This window comes from Salminus brasiliensis, chromosome 14 (genome assembly GCF_030463535.1).
Source record: "Salminus brasiliensis chromosome 14, fSalBra1.hap2, whole genome shotgun sequence".
In the NCBI taxonomy this organism is placed as follows: Eukaryota; Metazoa; Chordata; class Actinopteri; order Characiformes; family Bryconidae; genus Salminus; species Salminus brasiliensis.
In genome coordinates, this window is record NC_132891.1 from 7430204 (window position 1) to 7449547 (window position 19344).

The 19344-nt window shown below is 41.7% G+C and overlaps 2 protein-coding genes across 5 annotated transcripts; both read right to left on the reverse strand.

The window, feature by feature from the left end:
• Positions 1–853: 853 nt before the first annotated feature.
• On the reverse strand, positions 854–10575 carry ikzf4 (IKAROS family zinc finger 4). 4 transcript variants are annotated; one of them, XM_072696468.1, is made up of 8 exons: positions 10486–10575; positions 8525–8579; positions 8330–8434; positions 7854–8159; positions 7585–7779; positions 5585–5737; positions 5358–5489; positions 854–4876 (listed from the first exon to the last, which is right to left on the reverse strand). In XM_072696468.1, the coding sequence occupies exons 1-8, from the start codon at positions 10570–10572 to the stop codon at positions 4068–4070; spliced, it is 1842 nt and encodes a 613-aa protein (XP_072552569.1). In that variant the 5' UTR covers positions 10573–10575; the 3' UTR covers positions 854–4067. The 4 variants fall into 4 exon arrangements, with proteins under 4 accessions (XP_072552569.1, XP_072552568.1, XP_072552567.1 ...); XM_072696467.1 differs by having other exon boundaries at positions 7585–7752; positions 10405–10575; XM_072696466.1 differs by having other exon boundaries at positions 10405–10575.
• Positions 10576–12093: 1518 nt separating this feature from the next.
• Positions 12094–18067, reverse strand: dnajc22 (DnaJ (Hsp40) homolog, subfamily C, member 22). The gene is made up of 4 exons (XM_072696470.1): positions 17865–18067; positions 15838–16454; positions 15008–15300; positions 12094–12524 (listed from the first exon to the last, which is right to left on the reverse strand). Exons 2-4 carry the CDS (start codon positions 16379–16381, stop codon positions 12342–12344), a joined length of 1020 nt encoding a protein of 339 aa, XP_072552571.1. The 5' UTR covers positions 16382–16454; positions 17865–18067; the 3' UTR covers positions 12094–12341.
• Positions 18068–19344: the final 1277 nt, after the last annotated feature.

Below are 19344 nucleotides of genomic sequence, written 5' to 3' on the forward strand. Positions count from 1 at the left end.
TATCTTTGTATGCGTTTTTTTTTTTTGGTCAATGAGCCTGTATGTCTGATCCCACTGGCAGTGAGAATGTGATGTTGGTAAGATGAGCTGGAAAGAAAAGTGACCTGACCTGAATGGTCATTCATGAATTTTTCACCTCAGTTGACAGAACTGCCTGGGTGCTGGATATTTCAACATAATGCTTGAACAGTGAATGGGCAGCTAAGAATTACTTGTGCTGGGCAATCTTTAACAAAACTCCAGAACAGGGCCACATAGCATACAAAATGACCACCACACTACACCAGGTAGCTGCTTGTGTGAATATTCTGTATGGCAAGAGTGCCTTGTGTACCAAGGATATTTGGGCAAATCAATGTCTTGGGACAAACAACCTCAGTTTAAGATCTAGTTAGACTTTTTCAAATGACCTATAACTGCTTCCAAAAGAGGACAGATAAGGATATTTGGGTTGAAGAGTGAATATTACCTAGTACTGAATAGGCCACCCACCAGAAATATCTAGCTTGCATGGAGGCCCATTTCAACCACAGGACCTGTTTGAATAAAACGGTCATTAATACATATCAGTGAAGTTTTGGCTTTGGTCTCAGGGGGTTTCATAAACCTTAAATTAATTATTCCTGTTACCTTTGTAACCTATGACAAATGTATATAAATGTACCAAAATCCTGCTTGATTTAGTCAAATTAAAAAACAGGTATGCAAGATATAGCTTGAATAATTAAGGAATCTTGTGTTTGCAATAAATGTAAACTACACACTAATTTCTCACATTTTTCAGAAACAAACCTGACTGACGACACTAGGCAGAGTTGGAAACACTAGTTGAGATTTTTAGGTGGACAGGAGATACAACAAATATTACTTTATTGGACATGAAAAATTACTTCAACTGAATGTTGGGTTACACTCCTTAAAAACAAACTCAAATAAACAACACCTCTTGAAACCAACACACCTTTTAAAGAACATGAGGCAGTTTTTTATATTTTAACAAATTTGAGGTAAAGAGTTTTTTCTTTGTCATATACATCTTTTTTCTCACAAAGCCTTTAAAAACATTGAACCCAGGAGAAAGCCTGTAAGTATGAAAGGGAACTCGATCCCTGCCTCACCAAAACGCTCGGTCTCTCTTGCTGCTTGTTATGGTCACTTCACAGTTCATTTAAAAATATTCATTTAAGTTCATCACACGTGGGATTCAGGGTAACAAACTTTGGGGGAGAAAACAGTGAGGTCAGGGCTGGAGGAAACAGGGAAAATCTGCAGCTGAATATTTTACAAGCTCAACAGTTCCAGATTTCCAGCAAACAAAGAAGCACACATGCTACCTTCTCACTCATACATACCATATAATTATTTACAGAATTTCATTTCAACCATTAATAAGTGCATCATTAAGTATTATATATTTGATTTCTTTTCTTAAATAACTTCAAGTAAAATTATGTCTACGGTAGAAGAAGAAGAAGAATGAATTCTCCTCAGCTATGAAGGGTGCAAAGCTATTGAAAGAAATACTGGTTTTGGTCTCGTTTGTCATCTACTTCTGAATTCATTCACACTGCAGGCCTTCACCGGCGTTTGAATCCAAACACACGTCTTAAAGAGGTTTCTGGATGCATTTCAGCTAGCGATAAGTATAACACTAGATCAGTGGTTCACATGTAAGCAGGTTTGGGAAATAGCTGACCACCTTCACAAAGGCTGAGTGACAAACATGCTACAATATCTAAAGTATCCTTAAGCACTGTCCACTTTTTCAAAAGGTGGTAACAAACAAACCTCGAAAAAAATCGGATGATATTTTTCAAAAATTCGCTCATTGGTGCTTCAGTATCTCAGCGTATTCGTCTCAAATTGTGCAAGAGAGAACTAAAACAGGCCACGATATCTTGGCAGGACGGTACAAAATTCTGCGACAACAGTTCCACTCTTTTCCCTCAGCTCAAGCAGCAATCCATAGTTGTTGGGGTTAAGTGTACCTTGATACATGAACTCATATGTGACATGATCACACAGGACAAGCGTACAGGATACAAGTTAAGTCCAATATCAAGGGCTGAAGCCACACAAACAACCAAGCACCAATTTTACAACACAAGGAGAATTTTTCTGTTCTGAAACCTTTGTGACAACGACCCCTTTCATTAGGAAAATAGTATTTATAGAACTTTAAAAACAACACACTGTTTATCTGGTCTTTATAACCTACATATTCTCGTATCAAATTGTTACTTATTTTCCCTAAATAGCATTTTTATCAGAAATCAGTGCAATAGAGCAATTTCAGAAAACAAAAGAATATGTTCCAAAGCTCAGTCAACAGTGAGTACTGTAGGATCCCCTAAAGCCTTTTAGTAACGACCCACCCCTGAGCCCACCCGGCAGCCCCAGCAAAACACTCACATTTAAGCAGAGAGTTAGAAAAGTGCAAACCTCCTCCGAGGTAACAACCCCCCTCCCCGTCGTCGGTCAGAGTCACAGAATGCGATATGGGTCTTTGTTTGATCTGCACCAGCACATTAAGGCTCCTTTCACTGCTCAGTGCTTCACTACACCAGTTTGCAACTGCCAAATATACAACGTTCAGCCCAGTTTTGATAAACTCTAGAAGGAACTCTGGAACAGAGTCAGCGTACCTTATATTAACTGAAGCCAGGTGATCGTTTTATCTTCGACAAATTCATTGCACAGGCTGGATATAAAAGGGGGGGGGGGACTTCATACTGCAAACACCGATACACAAAAACCCCTCTGTAGTCCTGAAGAATTAAGTTTTTTTCTTTTTCAATAAATGTCATCATCGCCACTGAGGTGAGGTCTACCTAGTTTAAAACAACAATCAAGATCTGAGGCACAAGGAAACCACCAAGTCTAAGAGTCTGACCCGGATAAAGGTTATCCACTGCTGTACACTCGAAAACTAAGGCAAAATATTTCAAGTTAATTTCCACTTAAATAAGACATGTAGTATACACTGTTTTTTTAGAAGAAAAAACTATACAATTACCCAAGACATGACCAAATTCTTAATCCCCTCCACTTCCTCAGTTATGCACACTGCCATGCTCAGACTGGCAGCTGGCAACGGGTTGTATTGTGCCTCCGGTAACCACCAGCATTAAACGCCATGCAATTCAATAACTAGCTAATACAGGGTTGATATAAAGCAACTAATTAAGGCAATACGTGTGTGTGTGTGCTCCGTTTGTATGGCTAACATACAGATCTCCTCTTTCTCCTAGCCCTAAAGAGGCCTGCAGCCCATGCTGCTACTCCACATTTTTCCTTTTAGTCCCCTGCGTCCTCCCTGAGTCCTCTAAACTCCACAGCCCTTCAGAGCTACTGTAAAACCTAGGAGTCTAAACGCAAGAGAGTGAAGTCTCCATGCTTTTAGAATATACTACAACTGTGGATCTCGCTCAGCAGCAAGCTTTTATGCTTCTCTGTTTTTCAGTCACTCTCCCTCTCTCACACACATTCCCCCACACACGCTCACTCACAACCTCTAACACAGACTGTGTGGAAATGCTGCTGGCAAGACTTCAACGGTCCTGCCTCCTGCTGCAGCATGCTCAAGCACCAAGTTTCTCTAACTAACCAAGAAAAGGTAAACCCCACTGAAGAAAGGCACTTCTAAAGCAAAACAGCTGTGTCTTGCCAAAAGAACTGATTTGGGAGTGCAATCGGATGGTGGGATTTGTTCCCTCTGCTCTAATCTAATCCCTCTCCATTGGATCTCACTCAGCACCAGACCAAACTGCCCCCCAGCATCTTCAGGTTTGTGCCTATGCCAGTTAGCCTTCAACAGGACAAAGCCTGGTGTTCACTTAACAGTAAAAGCAAGTGCTCATTTGTTCTGCCCCCCCAAATCTGGTGCAGACCAAACTGGACTCCGTGTCATCTCAAAGCAGCATACGTCTCTGCCAGTACCCTCCTCCCTCTTCCAAAAAAACAAACAAACCAACAAACAAACAAACATACATACAAACAAACAAACAAACAAAAAAACCCGTCCCACCCGCAGACCAGCCCTTCCACCCCTTTTGCTTTCAGCCGGCTCAGCCCACCTGGTGCTCCCCGCGGACGATGTGCGAGGAGAACTCGTAGCGGTCCTGGCTGCGGTGGCCACAGATGTTGCACTCAAAGGGCTGGCGGAAGCCGTGGCAGCCCATGTGGATGGTGAACATGACATGGTCCAGGAAGAAGATGCGGCAGTGCTCGCAACGGAAGGAGCGCACCGGCCGCCCCTCGCCGTCCACTACCTGCATGGCCTCCCTGGAGGAGTGCGGGGACCGCGGGCTACCTTTAGCTGGGCCCATCGGCAGGCCCCCTGGGACTCCCCTTTCCCTCTCTACCTCCAGGTCTATTTCTTTGGCATGACTGGGGCTGTGCCTCTCTCGCCCTCGGTGGTTGGAGCTGCCGGGTGGGACGCTGGCAACGATGCACTGCTCCTCTGCCATGCTCTCGTTGTCTGTGGAGTCCTGGCATCCGTTGCTGGGTGAGGCGGTGTGGCTTCGGCCCGAGGGCACGTCCTCGTGGCCCTCGCCCGCCTCACGTCCAGCCAGGCCCATGGACATGCCCCCACCGCAGTTTAGCCGCTGGCCCAGAGGCGTGATATGGGGATAGACGGAGCTGATGACAGGAGTGAACTCGGACATGCAGGCCGGGTGAGGTGGAGGCAGGCGCATGGCGCGTGGAGAATCCATGTCTTCACCTCCTCTGGGCCCGCGAAGATAGCGGCCTCCCACGCCCACTAAAGCAGCAGGGTCGCCTCCGGTGTGCGAACCCAGCATGTCCCGCTCTTTCTCAGGGCTAGAGCTGAGTTCATAAGGTGCATCGGAGATGTTCAGTCGCATGTGCTTTTCCCCTACACACAGACAGGGGAAAATATCACACACCCGTATGTTACAGGTCATGTTACAACAGCACGACATGGGTGAAATCACATTTACCTTATTGTACAGTTACATATAGTTATATAAACATATTTATACACATCACACTTCAAACGCTTGCTTGCTGGCATATAATTTTTAACATAATTTTCTGCACATTATAATTCTGACATATCAACAATTGACGTAACATGAATAAAGAATGGCCTGCATTATCTTCACCAGAAAACATTCATGCAACATCACTGCCTTGATTTGTCAGAACACCCACATAACACTCAGCGGGAGCACTTGAGATTGGTCAGGATGTTCACAGAACACAATAAAAAATGTGGCATATTAAAACGCTAAAATTTACACAGTGTGCCTTTCTGTGTTATCAAGAACACTTGATGATATATGAAGCACTCCCATATGGGTGTAATGAACTGTGCCCAATCTCAAGGAACCTACCCAGAAACTTCTGAGGTGTTGACCGCTTCCTTTTAGTGATGCTGTTAGCCACCCGTTCAATGAAGGTCATCTTTTCTGAGGAGGGCTGGACTAAAGGCTCAGGAATCACATCCATGTTACGCGACTCCTCACCTGTACAAAGGCCATACAGACAGCAGGATGAGAACATAAATACAGACAGACACACACAACCACATTTAAGTTCTGCAGAAGTGTGCTTGAGTTACCCTGTGCAGATTGGGTGCTGTGAGCGGGTTGATGGTCTAGACTCTGAAGGTAGCTGTGGCAGCGCTCTCGATGTTCCTCCAGTGTGCTCTGCTGCTTGTAGCTACGACCACAGTAACTGCACTTATAGGGCTTTCCCACAGTTGGAGAGGAAACTGAAATAATATAGAATGACATTCATCAGAAAAAACAACAGTCAACACAGATCAAGAAGAAAGCCAGGGGTCTTGGTTAGAAATATGTCTTCTGCAGAAGGATGACAATAATACACAAAAGGTTCTCAAATGTGATGTTAAACGTATGTTTACATTTTTGCTTATACAATGTGTGAACATCTACCTGTGACTGAAAATGAAAAACACATCTAGTAAAACAAGCAAAAACTACATTTATTCAGTTCTGCCTTTCCTCTATTCAGAGTCTTTTAGTGTTGCTGCACCCACCCTTCTAAAAGCCCAGCCAAAAATAAATCAATAAATAAAATAATATTTTCAACTTTCATTCTCTTTAAGTGTGTTATTTCTTTGGTACCATATTGTAAAGCATCCCTGGGATTGTAAAAGTGTGAGGACTTATTATTACTTCTGTAAATCATATTAACTCTTAAATAATGTGTGAATGCTTGGTGGAATATATTTGACTATGTGGATGAAATGAGTGTTTATAACCAAAATTGTTTGAATTTTACAGGAAAACTGGTGCATGCACATTTTTTCCAATGAAATCGTTGAGGATTTTTCATGTTCCACTGCTGAAATACAACTACAGGCTGATCACGTAGCCTTTTCCAGGGTGAAACTAACACCCCTAATTTCTCTTCTCATCATTTGCGAAAATTATCTGAATGTAAGAAATGGTTTCTCATCAATGACGTTTGAAAAGCGAAAAAAAAAAATAAACCACATAGGCCTATCTTCAGGAGATATTTACGTCATTTCGGAGAACTCCATGACTCTTGGTAGTCATTTCTCCGAACCTTTGCACTCTCATTCAGAGGAATGGTAAGAAAGCCACCGCGACCTGCCTGCTTCACATTATTACAGGTGAATGCACATCAACATTTTGAAAGCACAAGCAGGATATCCTGTTTTCATAATATTCTAAATGTCATCACTAGAGCATGTGGGGACGGTGCTGAGGTCAGTTGCCATTTAGTTTCTTGAGGCTTTATTTCAAAAATAATACTGAGTACACACAGTAACTTACAATATATGTCCAAAAGTTTGCATACAGCTGATCACCCAGTGTTTCTTCTGAAATTAGGGGTATTAACAGTTATTAAGTTCCTCCCCCTTTTGCCGCAGTCACAGCCTCTTGCCTTCTGGAGGGCTTTACACTAGATGTTGAATCACTGCTGTGAGGATCTGACTGCATTCAGACAGATGAGCATTAATGAGGTTAGGTACTGATGTTGGTTGTGGATATGATTATGATGATTAGTTAGATAGATAGATCACAAGTGCCACTCCATCTAATCCCAAAAGTACTGGATGGAGCTCCACCACTCCAGTGAATGCAGTTCCACTGCTTCACAGTCTAACACTGGGGCTTTATACCCATCTTGCCACTGCATATGGTGACTTCCGGCTGTTGTGTGGCTGCTCAAGAACATGCCATTTATTTGGCAATACTTTTCTATAGAGATTATACAAGCCGTGTGTGTAACTAGACACTGGTGTCAGCAATGGGTGCATGTGAAAGTAGTTCACTCATTAGAACAGGTGCAAGGATACATTCGGACATACAGTGTACAATCACTAAGATCTTTTTTTCTTGTTCTATCCTCAGTATAGAGTAAAACTGTGGAAGAACATCTTTTAAGCACCACGTCAATACTGCAGTTGAAGGTATTCAGCTCATTATGGCAAACACTGTAGAGCGTATTCAGTGTTACATCATTTTATTCATCCCACACACTTTCCATTCCTACAATTCCTACAACCACATATTCTGCGATTATTTCTTTTCATGTACATTTCCTTTATCTTCTGTGCAGACTTACCAGAGTGGGTGCGGAGGTGACCTGTGAGTGCGTCACGGCGACGACAGGCGTAGTTACAAAATGGGCATTTGAAGGGCTTTTCACCAGAATGGAGCTTGATGTGACGCAACAGGTTGCCCTTCTGTGTGAAGGAAGCTCCACACTGGTTACACTGGAACGGTCGCTCACCTGTCAATTTTTTTGCGGCAAAAGTACCTATATGTATCATTATTTGAGACATCCTGATGTGTAAAATTAATATTTAGCCCAAAGAACCACTTGCGACTCACCCGTATGGCTGCGTTTGTGTACCATCAGAACATTAGGACCGATGCAGATCATTCCACAGATGTCACACTTGAGTTTTCCATTGGGCAGCCGAATGGGTCCAGGTGAAGCAGGCCCAAGACTGCCCATCTCGCCACAACCAGTTCCTCCTTGACCTCGAACCACTCCACCAACCTCCACCACCCCTTCTTCTGGGATGTCGCCTTTATCATCTTTCCATCCTTCATCCCTCTCTCCTCCTCTCCTCTCTGCGAGTGTAGCGCCACCTGCTTCTTCATCACTGTAGAGCTCAACTTTGATGGAATTAGCTGGACAGATGGGAAAGAGAGCAGAGCAAACACTTATGAACGGCCTCCTCATATCCATACAAACCCAAAAAGCAGAATACAGAATACAATATGTACAAAGGGTAACAGCTAGAATATTAGATTCGATTTTTTTTTAAAGATTTTTTGTTTTAAAGAAAAAGTGTACGGACCACTGAGGGAGCGACTGGGGGAGGAGTGCTGACTGTTAGGAGTGCTCACTGTAGGTCCCCTTAGCCCTGCAAAAAACTCTCGCTCTGTCGAAGAATCTCCATTGCCTGCAAACACACACACGCACGCACGCACGCGGTTAAGCGGTCCTTAGGCAGATACCTATGTCAGATAAAATCGATAGGACCTCCCAATACCTGACATGTAAGAACGGCCATTGCAATCGTCAGCATTCATTCTCACACCAGATGCCTAAAAACCAACAGCAGAAAAAACGAAACATCATGAGAAAACACTTGATGAAATGCCGCAAGGCACATAGATTGACTTATAATCTGTTTGTCTAACAGCTTGCATCTCCTCGCTTAGACTCACATCTTTAATTTAGAAATGAATTAGTTATCAACTCGTATGGCATTAAGAATACTACCGCAAGTTAATATCTTGTAGTTTTGGTACCAGCCCCAGCTCTCTGCCTTCTACAATACTTTGGTTAAGACTAAACAGAAAGCAGTGCATAAGTCAAGAAGATGCCCTCCCCTTTACATCTGACCTATCAGAGTGCAGAGGGGAAAAGATCAAGGAACAACGACGACACCACCACCAACTAAGACAGCGATCACAGACGGATAATTGCAGATGTGGTGTTGTATAAAAACAACGAATGCCATATGTATTACAACATGGTCTTAACAGGGATTCACAGTCTTATTTAAAGGTTGGGGCAACCCTGGTCAAATTACAGGAGTCCACCTCCTCTACACAGAACACATTAAAGCATCATCATTCTGTTTATTTGCTGAATTTAACATATTGCAAACAAATTAACTTAAATACTGTGTGTAAAGAAGTATGTTGTGGTATGTTATGATTTATTGTTGTCCAGTATGTTAAATATTCTTCTTTAGCCATAACTGCTGCTTGTTGTACACAGACTTAATACACTACAACAGCAACCTTCAGTGGGATACTGATTAAAATGTCCAAGCACTGATGATAATAATAATAATAATAATAATAATAATAATAATGATGATGATTATGATACTGACAATAACAACAACTATTAGCACTGACCCATATTACTTGAACGTCATTGTTGTCACACAAAAAACTAGTATCTCCATTTCTGCTGTTTTTGACTTTCTGACAGAACTGTGTTCACATTTTCTGATGAATGGACCAATAGAAATGCTCTTAACGAGCAAACCTTTTTACATTGATTTCCAGTGAAAGTGCCTAAGTTTTGTACCCCCCCCCCTTCTTCTATAAAGTTGACATTTTGGAGATGCACGCTTTTTGCATGATAGCAACGATATACTCCTAACTTCAAAACAAAGGGAACAGGCATCCCCCCAGCTGTGCCGTTACAGACTAGCTACAGATTTCCATATTTATCCCAAACCACAGAGACTAAACTCCTCGACTGCCTCTGTTTATCCTAAAACAGAAAAGTTAACTCCGACGCTCAGGCAGACCCGCTAAAACACTAACTAGCTACTTCCAGCAACAGGCAGCCTGTTCTTTTACACGAGCCAGGCCAGTAACTTCAGCCAAATATCTATCTAGCTATGCCTGTTGGATGTGGCTATGGGTGGTGAAAGCCCTCTCCGGGCAGAGGAACAGGGCAGACCGCGCTGTCAGTGGTGTCAGTCTCCGTGTCTCCGCTGCGCTGAGCGTCTCAACCTGTGCGGCTGAGGCGAGAGCCAGCTAGCGGCAGCGGCTAACGAGCTAACGAAAGGCGACAGCTGGGGAATAAGGCGTAAACACGGCCGAACTGACGAGTAAACAACGCGAATCGCCGTTGTGAGACACACTAACAGCTCGGCCGGTCCATTCGGGCCGTCCCGCTCGGTATTTTGGCCGTGGCGAACTAAAGCGCGATAATGTTGCCCGAGAGCCCGTCGGCGTTGCTATGGCACCCGATACTCGGCAGATGCCGCGCGGCTAGCTGGCTAGCGTTAGCCGCCTCTGTAAAACTCGGCCGGACCGCGCGCGGCTGACCACCCGCACGACGCCGTGTCACCTCCCCCGCGCGACGGGCACCGTGCACGGTCGGCCTGGTTGTTCTCCCCACCTGGCGAGCGACCCTCTCTGCCGTGTTGTTTATGTGGCTCGAGCGCGGTTTGTTTTCTCGCGCATCTCCGGGATCCTTTACCTGAAAATCCCGAACAAGTTCCGGGATCCAGCAGGCCCGAGTAAGCCACTCGCGGAACGCTCGATCAGCTTGGAAAACCGAGAGCATCGATGGATGGAATGGGACGGGAAGGATGGGATCAGGGTGTCCAAAAGTTTGTAGACACCTGCTGCTCATCCAACGTTTAAGGGGGTCTGTTAGGAGCTGGGATGCAGTGATTAGTAGCCCAATGCAAGCCATCTAATGTCTAACAAATTCACACGACTAAGCATGCAAGTATTTGCTGTAACCCAGCAGACCAACAGGGAAAGGCTGTAGCAAATATTAATTTAATATTTAATATTTAATATCACAGATACACAGACACCCCAGGACCCCACAGGACCACCACAGAGCAGGGTGGGTCATTCTCAGCACTGCATTGACCCTGGCATGATGGTGGTGTTAGTATGTCAGACACAGCAGTGCTGCTGGAGGTTTTACACACCTCAGCCTCACTACTGGACTGAGAATAGTCCACCAACCAAAAATATCCAGCCTACAGCGTCCTGTGGGCATTAGCGTCCTGTGACCACTGATGAAGGACTAGAGGATGACCAACACAAACTGTGCAGCAGCTGATGAGCTCCTGTCTCTTTACATCTACAAGTTGGACCAGCTAGGTACGCGTGACTAATCACATCACATCTACCACATCTACTGTATGCTACAACATCCCTTGAATTTCTGCATGGTCACCATCCAGCTTTACAGAGCTTAAGGGGCACCTACCTCCATTATTAACTACCTCTAAATGTAAATGTGTGTTCTATGCTAATTCTCACATTCCTTTGAGCATGAGAACATGTCTGTGAGGATTTGATTGCATTTACCCAAAAAAGCATTAGTGAGGTCAGGTACTGATGTTAGATGATTAGTTCTGGATTACAAACGCCGACCAACTCATCCCAAAGGTTATGGATGGTGTACCTTCACTCCAGAGTTCCACTGCTCCACAGCCCAATTCCAGGGCCTTTATATCCCTCTAGCTCATGCAAGCAAGGGGACCTCAGGCTCATGTACACCTGCTCCAGAGAGTGTCCCATTTGGTTGGTGATGCTTTTCACAATTGAATGCCTGTGTGAATGCTGGGTGCACATTATAGCAGCTGCAATCTGTAGTTGTAATTGTGAGTTTATGTAGTAAATATTGGATCGTTTTTAAGTTTAAAAGTTATAATGTGCTCAGGAGCAGACTTTTGAATCTTGAAGCAAGTGCTGTTTGTAGCCACTGGGAGGCAGCAGACCTACAGGCATGCAGCTGAAGAAACGACAGGACAATCTCTGATAGGTAAGGAGTGTTCTGGTCTAAAAGTAACAAATAAATATGATAGTATTAAATATTTATAATAAATACTTATAAATAAGTATTTAATTTTTGCTGTTTTGCTGGACAGTCTGAACCACAGCATTGCAACTCCCAGCCTTGTCGTTTTTTAAGAATTCATTTATTTAATGCATCCATGTTCTTTCACTAAAACCGCCCATGCATTATGCAAATACATCATACAACCTGCAATTCACTGCTGTAGAGGCTAATAAACACAAAGTGCTCAATTATCCACCCCAAAGTGCTAGTGTTTGCCCCACCTTCTTTCAAAGGTCCTCCCACCTTCAAGATACATCATCAGAAGGATGTTTTTCCTAGTCTTTAAACCTACAAAACTCCGTCTAGATACTACTACAGCATCAGTGGCATGTTTACAACTGTTATAGCCATGGTTCGGTTTCTCATTTTGCCTGGAGTTCCCCTTTAAAGAATTATTACTAAGAGCATGTTCACGTGAGCACCAGTATAACAGTGTGTTCTACATGCTAATGCTTCACTAAAGAAGACAGTCACTTCTTTTTTCTTGGCTTATGCCTGTTCATTAGTGTCTCGTATGCGGCCTGGATTTGAATGAACATCTGTTGTGCCTCGTCCTGCTGCGTGGGGTTGTGGTCTGGGTGCCATAATTTAACCAGCTCCCTATATCTGGTGGTTATCTCCTCCAGTGTGGCCCCCTCAGAGACTGACATCACCTAGAACAATGCAGAGAATAAAGCTTTTTTTACTCAGATGGGAAAAGTGGAGTTATTTTAGTATATCGTGAAACCCACTGTACATAGTCTCCTGTCTGATCACACCATGAAAGAAGTACTTCAGTTAAACTCATGTTAAATCATGCTAAATTTTAAACCCATGGTGTTGCTTTAAATATGGAATTCAGAAATCAATCGATAATTGTCTTATAAATGTAGCATACAATTTTAATTTTGCTAATTTACTTGAAAAATGACTGAAAGATGAAATACATGAATATATAACCCTTTATGAGCATTAAATGAATTATATCTCTATTATTTAATGTAAAATATTATTTGTATTCTTGCATTGGTACCTTGTAAATATTTTAGATCAGTTCAGTCATTCTGTAAGAAGTTAAGATTAGTATTTATGGAGCAGTTTAAACCATGATGGGACAAACTTTAAAACATTCATAAATGAAAACCTAATTGGAGCACAGCTTTGAAGGTTTGCATGGCTGCAAGGATAAAATAGATTTTTTGCCCTGGAAATCCACCATGTATCCATGTCGGTTATGGAGATGCATGGAATGACTCATATCCTTTGCTAGTGCTGAGACAAAACCTTGTGTCTCTATTATTTTTTTATCATTTGAAAACAGCAGCTGCTCTTTGCGTGATTAGTGAAATATGGACCAATAGGAATGGTCATTATATGCATAATTTAAATTCCGCAGAGGCTGGATGCTCAGCATTCTTCCAGTGTAATTGAATTGAATGAAATTTGGGCCAGCATAAGCATGCAGTACATTCCAAAAAAAACCCAGCACCTGAAATGGGCTTCGGTGTATGTGTTTTCCGGCTGGTGGAACAATAAACAAACATGGTACTGAGAGAGACCTACACTGATAAGCCAAAACTGTAACATTAATAAACATTAATATTGTGTAGGTCCCCTTTATGCTGCCAAAACAGCTCCAACCTGTTGAGGCATGGACTTTACAAGACACAGCCAGACACAGTGTCAACCTTTTCATCTTGGCCTCTTATGACCCTGTTCCTGTTCACCGGTTGTCCTTCCTTGGAGCAGTTGCGGTAGGTACTAATCACTGCACACCAGGAACACATTTTGGAGATGTTCAGACCCAGTCGTCTAGCCATCTCAATTCAGCCTTCTCAGTGTCTCAGATTCTTATTCTTGCCTGTGTTTCCTGCTTCCAACACATCACCTTTAAGAATTGACTCTTCACTTGCGTATTAATATATAGCTGCCACCCTTTGACAGTTGCCATTGTAACCAGAATCAATGTTATTCATGGCACATTACTGAGGAAGGCAGCGGGCGGTCAAAATCCTTCCATGCTCTTGTTTCAGAACAGGAGGGCTGGTGGTAGCTCAGTGTTTTAGAAGATTCAAGAGGGTTACAGAGCAGGATCATGAGCATCCAAACTAAGCTTCTGGTTTTACTTTGAATTTAGTTAAAAGTGGTTTTGATCGAGTAGGTTTCAATGCAGTCATTTTTAGGCCTTTGTTGTGATAGTTTAGGTACTACATATGCAAAAAATAAATGTGTATTCACTTTTTAAAATAAAGATTTTATGTTATATGTAAACACTGTTTGGAAATAAACGGATCACTGTCTAATTCATGTGGCCTGTGAATGGAAACTATGATGCAAAACAGCATTTTTAAAATGTATTGTACAGTTTTTAAATTAATTTATCTTATGTTGTCATGACACCTAATTGCATTTACACTATTATTACAGTTATATACGGATTTTAGTCTGGATTACTTTTTAAACAAATACAATATAGGAGAGCCAAACAGAACAGAGGTTATTTACATATCGCTGCTGTCCAAACAAAAACAAGGAAAATCTCCATTTTGTCCATTTTTTGTTTCATTCCATTCCATGTATTGTTTTACACCCTGTAGCTACTGTTTACACTGTGTAAATAGTTCAAGATGAATAGACCAATAGAAATGCTCCAAAATGACTTGGAATAAAGTTATTTTACATTAAACATTCAGAACATGTTTATCTTCTCCTGTAAAGTCAGCATTTTTGAGATACTTTGGTCAATGGAGATATTTTGGTCATTGGACGATTACAATATGTTAGTTTAAAAGCCACAGTAACAAAATCAGCATGTTTATTCTAAGGGATAAAAAGCTGGGACATAGTCAACCTATGTAAATATGTAAACATGTTTAAAATTAATTATTACCACACAAAGCGGACCTCTGAAGAAACCTGTACGGTATGGGGACTTTAAAATGAACAGGCTAGTGAATTTTGTTGTTGGATTTTGAAGTGTTGCACTGATCTCATAAACCTACAGTATCTGTTAAAGTCTATTAGTGGTTCATTTTTACATTGAAACGGTTGGATGGCTTCCAGTGTGATTTTCTTATAGGAAAGAGATGTGTTTAGTGCTGTCACTGGTAGCTTCAACTCAACTGACTAGACATTCAGCATTATTCACTGGGCTTACCTTCATGGCATCTATCTCTCTTTGGCTGTACTCATTCAGAAGTATTTCCAGCACCTTCTTCCAGCTCTCCTCATAGTAACTCCCACCCGTGAGAGTACATAGGATCTGGTATGGCAACAACAGAACATACTCCAAGACCCCTCTGAGCCAGGGAAAGAACCAAAACATGTCAAGGATCGCTGCCACACAATCTGAAATGTAGTACAGAGTAGCTGTGGTGTTGTGAAAGATACTGTATCCCAGAGGAGCTGAGAAAGCCAACACAGCCAGGCTCAGGCGAAAAGCACGAGGCCCTGGAGAACAGAGAATCATAACATATTGGCAGGGGCATCAACAATGACATAATGAGATTACTGACCATAACTAGACACTAAAATGATCGCGTTATCTGCATTGAGAGGTGATTTGTGTGGCCAGATTTAAAATTCTTTGAAAATGTTTGATCCTGATTTTCGTGGTAAGGGTGCAGGTCTTCCAGACCTCAACTTGACCTCCACTGTTCCTGATAACTACCATTTCATAATTCTCACATTTTTATATAGCTTTAAAATTTGAATCCTCTGGTCTTTTCTAATGATTATGAACAACCCATTGCCTGAGACCATGGTTATTTTGACCAGGGGTGCCCAAACCTTTGCATGCCACTGTATGTCATGGCACTGTCTTATGGGCAATAATAAAAACACCATGTTTATTTCTGAGGGATAATGATGCAGACAATATGAATTATGAAATCTGCCTTACCTGTGACCAAACTGTTTTTATACTTTTGAATAAAATTGCTTTGAGACTTACAGTGAAGTACAGTGCTGTGTATGTGTGCAACTGACCGAGTGGCTCTGGTGGGCCTCCTGAACGCCGTTTAGTTTTAAACCTTCTGTGCTGTGCTGCTGTCACACTAGCTGCTATGCTGATGGGCAGAGGGGAGAGCGTGCTGCCGTAGAATATGGACGAGGTAATGATGCAAGTTGTGAGGGTCTTCTGAAGGTCAGAAGTCTGCTGGCCGACACAGGACACCAGATGGATTCCTGCCCCCACGCTCAGCGGGAGCACAATCAGGTAGAAGAAGCTCAGGGAGTTGAGACTGATGAGAGCCACTGAGCCGAAGTAGATGCCCACACAAACCTGGCCAGCAAACCGAAACAAGCCCATTGATGGAACGGTGGTGGAGGAACGTGAAACTTTTTCTGCATCCTTATTGGCTTCGCTGACGTAGGACGGGAGACGGAAGAACTCTCGCATCCAACCGACCCCAAAGCCTCCCAGAGTGAGCATCCACAGGAGAGCATGGCTGTCCCTTCTGAGGTACAGATGGTGAAGACCCAAAGGGCCTCCTACTGCCCACAGGGCATAAGCTACTATTAGTTTGGCCATGAGAACATGTTTTGATTCAGGTAGTTGTGGGAAATACTCTTCAACATTTAAAAGGAGTTGCTTTGCAGAATATCTGCAGACAAAAATAACAAAAATAACATGGTGTAAGAAAATAACTATCCTATCGCCACTGTCCTGCCAAAACCCAAACCTCTATTTCTGCCTTTTTTTTTTTTTTTTTTTTTACTTTTTGACATAATGTGAATCTGACAGTTGTTCTTTACATTGTATCAGACTTTCATGACGGATGAACCAATAGAAATGCTGCAAATTGATTTTTTAAATATTGTATATTGAATTTTTATTTTATATTTGTATTTTTTTTAAATAAAACAATTAAATATTTGTACACTGACTTATAGAAGTTTTCCCCTTCTTCTGTAAAGTTGCCATTTTGGAGATACAAGTTTTTTGTCATGATATGAAACTATATTCTGCTCGATTTGACAGATGAAAAACTTGTACAATTGGGATGGATTTGCACTTTAAATAATTGTATATATTATCATATTTGTGAGGAACCTTTTAATAAAATTTAGTCATTACCATTTTTTGTATTAATTTAATTATGTTACATGCTGATTTATGACAACTCAAAAAGACTTTAATTAGTGTTCTAATTTAAACCAAAATGATGCGAATAGTTGTCCCGTGTAGTTCTACAGGTAGGTTTTTGAGCTGCTGCTTTTGTTCTTTTGCTCAAGTTTTGTTTTTTCACTGAACAACACTTCACAATTCTACTTGACTATGGCTTTAGACTATTTAACAAAGTTTTTAAAAGGTTGTTCAAGGGTGTGTGGTTCTATATAGAATCTAGAAATCTATTTCAAAGACCTGCATTAATGCTTTAATAAATAAATACAAAATATTGCACCATACAGCACCAAAAAGCTATTGTATTCCACTACTGTTATGAGTGAAAGGGCCCCTTTTTAGTGCTATATACTAGCACCCTGTTTGTTTAGTACTCTATGGCTGAGCAATTAGAGCACCTCATTCCCAACTGAATAGTCACATTTTATCTGCTTAGCCTGGGAGGAAAAACATCTAAAACAGATCAAATGGTTCTACATGAAGTATAGGATTAGCCTTAGATTTACTTAGATGCACTTCTCTTATTGCAGGTGTCAAAATAAATGTAATATTTTAACACTGAGATAATATATAAAATAACTAAACTTACAAAAGCTTTTTAATAAACATTTCTGTCTCATGGTTATTGAATGTAGTCATATACTGTCAATAAACAATCAATTTTACCTACTTTATATATAAAAATATCTCAACTTAAATGCAAATCAGGTCAAAAGTAGCACAAGAAAATACTACAAAAAATGTGCTATAGCACTAGGCTTCAGGCCTATATTAAAAGGCCTATATAACCTCGATATCAGTGTCACTACCATAAAACTAGTTTTTTTTAAGTGAGATTATTTCCAGTTGAGTCCAGACAATAAATTACGATAATCAAGATATGTCTTACCTATGACCGGAGCGGTGACTGACAGCAAGTACCACAATCAGTAGTACTTTAAAACGTCCTCATTCTGAACCAGTGGCTGGAATTTTAAAATGCAGAGTAGCACACATCACTCTTTGAAGCCTGTGTGAGTCGTTTTTCTGACGAAAAAAGCATGAAATACAGTGAAAAGTGTGCCAGATTTTCACCAGTAATCCTGTTAACTCTCATGCAGTAGAACGCTTCCGTATTACCGCCACAGTGGACTCTGGACCTTGAACTTTGGAAGATGACAGTGATATTGATTTTGCTGGAGTCATTATAATGTTAACTTACCTGACCGTTCCTGATCTACTACTTATAGTAGAATATCTGACCTTTAAAATAGGCTGTATAACATGTCAACATTAATGATGGGATTTTACTCCCCAAAAAAATGGCATGAACTAATATATGACCTATCACCAGACCACAAGCAATTTATTTGAACTGTATTCATTTCTTTCTGAGGTGTACCATTCCTGGGTTTTGTGCTGTCTCTGGCCTTGATCTGGGACCCCTGATAGTCAGAGTCCTCTGGGCCGGACAGTAACCCATTCGTGCAGCTATGTGTTTTTCATGGCCTCAGAGGATCCCAGCAATGTACTGTGGAGAGAGTTCTTCCAGTTCTCTTCTTACTGGAAGAGAAACATGGCAGCTCAGTATGGCAACTTGATGTTCACAGAGACAGGACATCATGGCCTGCTTTCAGAGGCAGTTTAAAGTGATTCAATGGCAGAAGAGATACTCTGAATGAGAATCACTACTCCTAATGTTGTATTTGCATACCGCAGGTCAAAAATCTAAAGTCACTTGCAAGGCCTGACAAACAAAAAAGACAAAAATCTTGTTTGCTTTTCAGTACAGGAGAGATAACGTTATTTCAGACTGTGATTATTGTGATAAAATTGCCTGTTTATTTATATGAAGCAAAGTATACATTTTAGACTAGAACATTGACTGGATGTAGGTATTAGGTAGTAGGATGTAGGTAATAATAATAATAATAATAATAATAATAATAATACTTTCTGTAGGTCTGACTACTTGGAGCTTAAGACAGTGAGCCGTGAGCATTGTGTTATACTGTGCTTCAGACCGTAGCGGTTGCTGTGTTCTGCTCACAGCAGTATGTGATAGTTGAGGTGGGCTTAACCAAGCAAAGCATTGATGGAGGGAAGTGCCTAGCTGATTACCCTGGTGGAGAGGCTGTAATGTATTGGGTGATTAGAACTGGGGTGAAGGAAATGTGCTGGGCCCTAAGTGTATAAGGTGCAGGCTTTTCTCCTCCGTTCCTGTAGTATTTCACAATAAGGGGGACAGATTTGGGGGATGTCAGTTTAACAAGAGGGATATTTTGGCATGTTTTCCTTTTGAGAGAAATATTGCTTTTTGTGCTACGATTTTAGCTAAGCTCTGAACCCACTGTGACCCTGACCAGGAATCATTGAGTCCAAGGCAGAAA